General features: G+C 41.8%; 1 protein-coding gene across 8 annotated transcripts in view; it reads left to right on the top strand.

Moving 5' to 3' along the window:
- Positions 1 to 9,468, top strand: part of PARP4 (poly(ADP-ribose) polymerase family member 4) — a 107,173-nt gene that overhangs the window by 22,999 nt on the left and 74,706 nt on the right. For all 8 annotated transcript variants that reach the window (XM_029937023.1, XM_029937019.1, XM_029937022.1 and 5 more), the window contains 4 exons: positions 1,448 to 1,543; positions 6,113 to 6,296; positions 6,498 to 6,654; positions 8,323 to 8,447. In XM_029937023.1, coding sequence (XP_029792883.1) covers positions 1,448 to 1,543; positions 6,113 to 6,296; positions 6,498 to 6,654; positions 8,323 to 8,447 — 562 coding nt within the window. The remainder of the gene's footprint in view (positions 1 to 1,447; positions 1,544 to 6,112; positions 6,297 to 6,497; positions 6,655 to 8,322; positions 8,448 to 9,468) is intronic.

Below are 9,468 nucleotides of genomic sequence, written 5' to 3'. Positions count from 1 at the left end.
ATAGGCTGGCAGAGGCAGGGCTGACCCATTCCATGGCCTCGCATTGGTCGCTCACTCATCGCGGTATCTGGCCGGGGGGCGGGAGCACTAGAGGCTGGCAGGCTGTACCTCGCCATGTGCTCGGGCAGGGTCTTGCATCCACCTCCTACACTTCAGTGCTATATACTGGGACAGGTTACTACCTAGAAAAGTACAAAGTTGGATCCTTACCTCATTCCTCACACTTCACTCCACATGGAACAAACGTTTAAAAATTAAAAATGAGGGGCTCAGTTGGTTGAACATCCGACTCTGGCTTAGGTCATGATCTGGCAGTTCAAGGGTTCGAGCCCCTCATCTGGTTCTGTGCTGACAGCTCAGAGCCTGGAGCCTGTTTGGGATTCTGTCTTCCTCTCTCTTTACTCCTCCCTTGCTCATGCTCTGTCTCTCTTTCTCTCAAAAATAAATTAACATTGCAAAAATTTTTTTTAATTAAAAATGAAAATATAAAAGTACTATTTGAAAAATAGCCTTTAAGTAGGACTAAACCCCAAAAACCATTTTACAAAGGTAATTACGTTTCATAATACAAAATTCAAACTGTAGATGTTTATGCAGTCCCTTCCAGAGATGGACATGGTTTAACTTTGATTGCAGAGAGTTCTTGGCAATGCTAGAGGTCCAGTAGGAACCTGTGTAAGTTCTTGAGCCAGGGAGAAATGCAGTCAGCCTCCAGTTCCCACAGGGTTCCGCTGAGTGCTAAGCCTTGACAAGTTGGAGGTAGAGCCCAGCCTGCAGCAGGAAAAGTGGCCAGTGTCTCTGGGCTGGTGAAGATAGTGATGAGAAACTGGCCATAGATTGGTACATTTGAATAGCACATAGAAATCCTTCTGTGGGATTACTTTGCGATACATTTTTCTTTTCATGCTCTTTATTTATTGTCTTTTTAATTAGTGTATTTTTTTCCAGCTTTATTAAGGTGTGATTGACAAATAAGAATTGTATATATTTAGGTTGCAGAAGGTGTTTTTTTTTAAATACATACAGTGATGATTTAATGTACATGTACATTGTGAAATGATTATCATAATCAAGTTGTTTAACACATCATCACTTCATATGGTTATCTTCTTTTTCCTGTGATGAGAACACAAGGTCTACCCTTAGCAAAGAGTATTTATTTATGTTGTTTATCTTAAAACTGAAAGTTTGTACTCTTTAGCCAACAACTCCCCATTTTCCCCAATGACCAACTCCTAGAAACCACCATTCTGCACTCTGGTTCTGAGTTCGACTTTTCTAGATTCCACATATATGTGAGGTTAGGCAGCATTTATCTTTCTGTGTCTGGCCTATTTCACTTAGCATAATGTTCTCCTTTAATAGCACCTGTCTTTGCTAGTATTATGAGGCTATAATAAAAGATACCTTTCTTTCGTAAATCATTGTAATGTCCTTTTCTTTTTAGTGGGTTGCTTTTACCCAAAGTAGTTGAAGATCGTGGCACAAAGAGAACAGACATCGGAAATCTTGGGAGTGGGATATATTTCAGTGACTCACTCAGGTTAGTATATTATATATACTCTATAGGATATCCTTAATCATGTTACTCACACCCGTCACCAAGGGTTTTTAACCAGGCAGCTGCTCTGTGGTCTTCTCCATCTTTCCTTTGTGAGACATTTCTCACCCAAGAAATGGATCAGTGAAAGCAATGAGTTTCTCAGTAGACTACGGAAATATGTCTTTTGTGGTGGATATATGGGAAAATTTTTTTTTAAAGCACCATAGTGACTTTACTATCCTGAGAGTCTTTACATATATTACCCACTTAATTCTTAAAACAACCTCTTAGGTCAGTTGTATTATTATCTCATATCACAGATGAAAACACTGAGGGACAGTGTGGGCATCTTGCCTCAGGTAACAGCGTTTTGTCTTTCTCCAGGACCAGTGATCTTAACTTCTCTCGTGCTTTTACACATTATATACACAAACAGCTTATCTATTATGTAAGATAAGTTGTATCTGTTCATTATAAATGAACTTGTAAAATAATATTTCATCTTTAATATCCTTGTTAACATTTAAATCTGTCTCTATAATAGCCACGAGGTATTGAACACCTGCCCTGTGCAAGGCACTGGAGTTAGGTGCTTCACGCACATTGTCTGTAAACCTCACAGGTGGTATTGTGACATTATTTTATGAAAAGGAAACAGACTGATGGAGGTTAAGTAATTTGCATAAAGTCACAGAACTAGTTAAATGATGGAGCCTGGAGTTAGGCCCAGGATAATTAATTATCCAGGATATTTAAGGAATTCCTACAAATCAGTAAGGAAAAAATAACTCAAAAATCCAATGGACAAAAGACATGAATAGGAACTTAATAGAAGAGGAGACACATGTACAATGTCATTTGAAAAGATTAATAATTGGGGCGCCTGGGTGGCTCAGTCGGTTAAGCCTCCGACTTCGGCTCAGGTCAGATCTCACATTTGTGGGTTCGAGTCCCGCGTCAGGCTCTGTGCTGACAGCCAGCTCAGAGCCTGGAGCCTGCTTCCGGTTCTGTGTCTCCTCTCTCATGCTCTGTCTCTCTCTGTATCAAAAATAAATAAAACATTTAAAAAAATTTTTTTTAAAAAGGAAAAGATTAATAATCAAGATTATGCAAATTAATGTCAACAATAGCCAAAACATGGAAAGAGCCTAAATGTCCATCACCTGATGAGTGGATCAAGAATATGTGGTATATATACACGATGGAGTACTACATGGCAATGAGAAAGAATGAAATATGGCCATTTGTAGGAAAGTGGATGGACCTTGAGGGTGTCATGCTAAATGAAATAAGTCTGGCAGAGAAGGACAGAAACCATATATTTGTACTCATAAGTCTAACAGGAAAACTGGAGAAACCTAATGGAGAACCAGGGGGAGGGGAAGAGGGAAGGAGAGTTGGGGAGAGAAAGGGATGCAAAACTTGAGAGACTATTGAATACTGAAAATGAACTGAGGGTTGAAGGGGAAGGGGGAGGGGGGAAAAGAGGTGGTGGTGATGGAGGAGGGCACTTGTGGGGAAGAGCACTGGGTGTTGTATGGAAACCAATTTGACAAACTATTTAAAAAACAAAGAAAGAAAGAAATAATAGCTGAAAACTTCCCCCCCAAAAAGAATATGCAAATTAAACTGTAATATACCATTTAATACCTATCAACAACAAAAAAAAAGTAACATCTCTGGGTGTTGGTAAGTCTCTAGAACAGTCTGAAATCGCAGACCCTGTCGATAAACTGATAAGCCCTCTTGAGAAAATGTTGGTCTCATCTGCTGTAGCTGAGAGGCATAGTTGATGATGTGACTTAGAAATCCTACAGATGGACACAGAACCAGAGAGCAGTGCTTCTCAGTCTTGGCTGCACATTTGAATCACCTGGAGATTTTGTTTTTTATTTTTAACTTTTTATCTTTTTTACTTGAAGGACTTTCTTTTAAAGTTTTTATTTACATTCCAGCTAGTTAATATACCATATAGCATTTTATTCAGATGTACAATTTAGTGATTCAACACTTCTGTGCGACACCCAGTGCTCATCACAAGTGCCCTCCTTAATCCCCATCACCTATTTCACCCATCCCCCCCACTTCCCCACCTGGAGGAGCTTTTAAGCACGACTGGTGCTGATTTTACCCCAGATCAGTTAAATGAGGACCTCTCAGAGTGAGGTTTGGGTGTCGGTAGTTTCTAAGCTCCCTGACGATTCAGCCTGGGTAGAGAATCATGGACATGTACAGAAACGGCTCAGAAAATCGTATGAACCCTGGAAACAAGGTGGATGTCCTGTAACAGTGGAATGGATCAAACGTTTCCGTGTGGTCCTACCTGGAGTCCTACACATGGCAGTTTAAACAAGTGAGCCACAGCCATACACACCAAATGTGTGAGTTTTAGGAACGTAGTGTGGAACAAAAAATGAATCTATTATTCTATATGTACTCAGTTTGAAAACAATCAAAGCGAAGCATATTGTTGAGGGACACATATCTATGCATCAATACTATAAAAGGAAGAGAAAATAATATACACAGAAACACAAGATTGTGATTAGATTGCCCTCTGGGTGGCAGGGTAATTCCACGGGACAATATAGAAATATTGATGATGTTCCTTCCTATTTTTTAAATGTTTGTTTTTGAGAGAGAGGGCACACCACATACATCTGCAGGAGAGGGGTAGAAAGAGAGGAGACAGTAGATCTTAAGCTGGCTCATGGTGACAGCAGAGAGCCTGATGCAGGGCTTGAACTCACTGACCATGAGATCATGACCTGAGCTAAAGTCGGAGGCTTAACCGACTGAGCCACCCAGGTGCCTGTGTTCTTTTCTATTTCTTAAACTTGGCAGTAGCTGTGTGGCTGGTTGTCTTATCATTGTTCTTAAAACTTAACACGTCTTGTATAAATGCTGTTTCCTCTGTACAAAATATTTGGAAGTAAAATTTTTTAGAGGTTAAGATTTTTTGTTTTAGTAAATTGGGATTGTGCTGAAATTAACCAAGTTGAAGTCCTTGGTGACTTTGGACAGGATGGTTTTGGTTGAGGAGCCAAACTGCAACAGGCTAAAGGGTGATGGGCAGGCAGAAAGGCTGAGGTGAGATGGAGGAAGCTGAGGTAAAGTCAAGGTCACAGGCTCAGCAGTCACAGGGAAACAAGTTTTAGGAGAAATGGAGGAAACTGATTTTTTTTTTTTTAAAGGAGGCAAGTATTTTAAAGGAGGGACACCTGGCTGGCATAGTCGGTGGAGCAGGTGGCTCTTGATCTCTGGGTTGTAAGTCTGAGCCCTGCATTGGGTGCAAAGATAACTTAAAAATAAAATATTTTTAAAATATAAAAAATTAGGGGTGCCTGGGTGGCTCAGTCGGTTGAGTGTCCAACTTTGGCTCAGGTCATGATCTCACAGTTCATGGGTTCAAGCCTCGCGTCGGGCTCTGTGCTGACAGCCTGGAGCCTGGAGCCTCCTTCAGATTCAGTGTCTCTCTCTCTCTCTGCTCATATCCTGTCTCTCAAAAATAAAACATTTAAAAAATAATAAATAAAATAAAACATAAAAAAACTTTAAAGGGGAGCAAGGCTTAGGGGGCTTGGGTGGCTGAGTTGGTTGGGTGTCTGACTCTTAATTTCGGTGGGGGTCATGATCTCACAGTTATGGGATTGAGCCCCATCTTGGGCTCCCCTCTCAGTATGGAGCATGTTTGGGACTCCCTCTCTCCCTCACCCCTGCTCCTCCCCTGCTAGTGCACGAGCGTGCTCTCCACTCTCACTCTCTGTCAAAAAAAGAGGGGGGACACCAGTCTTAGAGGGGATAGAACAAAGGGTCACTAGGCAACACTTTTATAGTTGGGTTTTGATATTTGGAAAAATAGAGATATGTCCCAAACATGTTGCTTCCAAAGGTGTCCTAGCCTATGCTCCTTAATAACAAAACTTGCTTTTTAAAAAAAGTTTATTTATCTGAGAGTGAGCAAGGGAGGGGCAGAGAGAAGAGTTCCTTTTTTAAAGCTGCTGAGTCCTGAAGAAGGTCAAAACAAAATCTCTCATTTAGATGTCACTTGAAATTTTTGTTTCTCCATTTGGATTCAGAAGGCTTTGTGAGAACACAGGTGGCTGTCTTGCCCTTGACCGGTTCTTACTTACCTGGTGTTCCGTGTTCTTTCCGAGCTTCAGTGCAGAGAAACAGTCTACTTTGTCTTCATCAGTAAGGTGGGGAGGTTTCCTCATCTTTCACCACTTCGCTGCTTGCTGCACCAAAATGTGTGTTTGAGTAGTTGGTAAGGATTTGAGGCAACAGTGGGATTCGTCCATCCCTGAGACAAAGTGCTTTGAGCACTACCGAGCACAACAGAAAGGCATTGTCTGTGCTTTTCACATTAACGTTTTAAACAGGAAAGTGACTAATAAAGTTCTAAAATGACACTTCAGAGATATTTTAATAGCAGTAAAAATTAGGAACCTTCTGCCAGCAAAGTCGTTTCGACAGTATTTCACATATAGAGATGGATAATAGATACTCAAATATTTTTGCCGATTAACTGGAAGTCACAAACACGTACTTCCCTATTTTCCCTCACAGTACTGGTGTTAAGTACTCCCACCCGGGCGAGACGGATGGCACCAGGCTCCTGGCTGTCTGTGACGTAGCCCTCGGAAAATGCGCGGACTTGCGCAGAAGAGACTTCTCCTTGTCTGAAGCACCTCCAGGTTATGACAGCGTCCATGGGGTTCGAGCGACAGCCACTGTCACCACGGACTTCGAGGTATTTGTTTCAGTTTATTTCAGAAAATGAGCAGAGAGGCTCCTGTTTTATTGAATATGCTTAAGCTGAAATAATTATTGCATATCTATGCCTGCCTGTATTCAGTATCTTCTAAATTGGCAAACCTGCAATTCTGCTTTTATGAAAACATTTGCCAGTAAAGGATTTTTCCCCACACCTATTAATTTCTGTTGGTTCTAGGATGATGAGTTTGTTGTATATAAAACCAATCAGATTAAATTGAAATACATTATTAAATTTTGCATCCCTGGAGATGAAATAAAAGACTTTCATCCTTGTAATACTGCTGAATTAGAAGAATACAGACCTGAGTTTTCAAAATTTTCAAAGGTTGAAGGTAAGACAGTTTTCTGGAATGCTGTTTTATGTGATATTTATAGAACTCAAACATTTTAGAGTTCGAGGAATTAATGTTCATGATCAGTAACTGTATCTATGACCTCACACAGAAATATTTGATTTGCTTTTTTTTAAAAATTCTTTTACATTTATTTTTGAGATAGAGAGAGAGAGAGCACAAGCACGGGAGGGACAGAGATAGAGGGAGACACAGAATCCGAAGCCGCTCCAGGCTCCGAGCTGTCACTGCAGAGCTCACGTGGGGCTTGAGCTCACAAACTGTGAGATCATGACCTGAGTGGAAGTGGGACGCTCAGCCAACTGAGCCACACAGGCGCCCCGCCTGTTTCCTTTTTTACTTTGTAAAGATAAAACCCAGGATATGTGAGAGAGGTTAAGTGTTCTCAGAATTACGTTACTTTGTCAAAAACCTAGGTGGAGCTCCTGCACCTCAGAATAGCCAATGGCACAACCCCACGGAGGCAATTTAAGGTGTCAGAGTGCAGGAAGTGTCATGGGGTTGGTGGAGTAGGCAGAAGGCACAGCTCTAGAACCAGGACGCTCAGGTTCAGCTGGCAACTTGCTCATTACGAGGCTGTGCAATATGAGACAGAGTGCATAAGCCCTTCCAGCCTCAGCTTTTCTATGTTGCATGTGAGATCGATGTCTGCATCAAATGAAGGCACTTCCCAAAATGTAATGTGCAGTTTGTATGTTAGCAGTAGAAATATACGAGAGGATGGTAGTTTCTCAGAAAACCATAATAACATTTATTAGGAGCACTGTAAAAACCCAGTAACATTTTGAACTGTGATCAAATTATTTTTTTTATCAGAAAGTACGTCTTCATGTGTAAGAAAATGACTCCTGTTTTCTCTCCTGGAGCCACTAAGTTAAATGTCTGGCAAGAGAGTATATATATACATATCTAACTGTATGTGTGTTTTTGTATCATCTGATATAGAAAGAGAACATTTTTTTCATATGTTATATTAGAAGTTTGATTTAGTGGGGTACCTGGTAGCTCAGTTGGCTAAGCGTCCGACTTTGGCTCAGGTCATGATCTCGCAGTTGGTGAGTTTGAGCCCTGCATCAGGCTGTTGACTGCTCAGAGCCTGGAGCCGGCTTCAGATTCTGTGCCTCCCTCTCTCCCTGCTTTTATTTTATTAAAAATAAAATGTAAAAAAAGTTTGATTTAATGTTCCTTGGTTTGACTGTCTAAGGAGTCTCATATTGGTCTTACATGCTTTTGTGGCACAATAAATAATAGTGACTGAGCAATCAAACTTATGGGCCAGGAATGCAGATATCTAGATTCATGCATAAACTACACTTATTTAAATATTCTTAAGACATTTGTGTACTTGGGTATGTGTTTAAATGTATGCCTTTCAACTAATTGCACGAGTCTAAATTTTCAAGATGAGTCCTTGGGATCTCTAGATTAAACAGGTAATGCGTCTGCCACAAATGCTGCCCCCATTTTTCTCATGTGGGTTCACTTACTTTACAGAATTGACTATTGAAGAACATAAAATGCTACTTGTCCATTTTTCCTTTTAAATATAATGTATAAAGGAAAGGGAAAGAACTAAAGATTAAGGTAATAAAGATAGATGGTGCAAGGATGGTTTTGAAAGCTAATATTATAATTTTTAATATGTAGATTACCAGTTACAAGATGCCAAACCTTTCGGCAGCATCAAGTCTGGCCTTCAGGATTTCTCTGGCAATTCAGTTCCTCTTGAGGATGTTCACATCAAAGGAAAAATAATAGACTTTGTAGCCCAGGTATGTTCTTTGTGATACAATACTTTATGATACTTTAAATGGACATAAGTCATAAATGACAATTTGATTATAGTTGCATGAATTAAAATGTGCATTTGAGTTTTTTTAATGTTTATTTATTTATTTATTTAGAGAGAAAGAGACTTGCACAAGTGGGGAGGGGCAGAGAGAGAGAGGGAGAGAGATTCCCAAGCAGGCTCCATGCTGAGCCCCAATGTGGGGCTTGATCTCACAACTGTGAGATCATGATGACCTGAGCTGAAATCAAGAGTCTGAGGCTCAGTCAACTCAGCCACCCAAGCACCCCAAAATGTGCATTTTTAAAATTTGTTTATTCATTGAGTACCTAGTACATACCAGGGACTGTTCCAGGCTCTACGCATACAGCAAGGAATAGAAGAGAAACTCTGCCCTGATAGAGCATACATTTTATTGGGGGGTACTAAACATTATAAGTAAATAAAGTGCTGTTGTATGTAGATGGTGGTAGGTGCTAAGGAAGAAAATCTAAGGAGGGAGGATGCGAGCTGCACAGGATGGGAGGGGCTTGAACTTGTAAATAGTTCCAAAGACAGCCTCACTGGGAAGGTGACATCTGAGGACAGCCATGTAGGAAATAGGGGACAAGGCACCTGGTCTGACTTTAGCAACCCTCCTTCCAAAGCCTTCATTGGACCTAAGCCCAGCTACCACAGCCTGCCTTCCTCTCGTACCAGCCAGCAAGCCCTCCACCCTGCCGTCCCACCAGTGCAGGCCAGTGGATGCCCCCCCAAGCAGCCACACCCCACCCCCTGTGCCAGTCAGCAATCCCTCGTCCCCAGCACCCCCAGCCGTCCCCAGTGCTGGTCAGCGATCCCTCCCCCCAGCAAGTCCCCCCCTGGGTCCCCCAGTGTTGGCCAGCGAGCCCTCCCCCCGGCCAGCCCCCCCCCAGCTCCCCCAGTGCTGGCCAGCGATCCCTCCCCCCAGCCAGTCCCCCCCCAGGTCCTCCAGTGCTGACCAGTGAGCCCTCCCCCCAGCCAGC

This window comes from Suricata suricatta, chromosome 4 (genome assembly GCF_006229205.1).
Source record: "Suricata suricatta isolate VVHF042 chromosome 4, meerkat_22Aug2017_6uvM2_HiC, whole genome shotgun sequence".
NCBI classification, from domain to species: domain Eukaryota; kingdom Metazoa; phylum Chordata; class Mammalia; order Carnivora; family Herpestidae; genus Suricata; species Suricata suricatta.
This window is presented reverse-complemented; position numbering and strand designations above follow the sequence as displayed.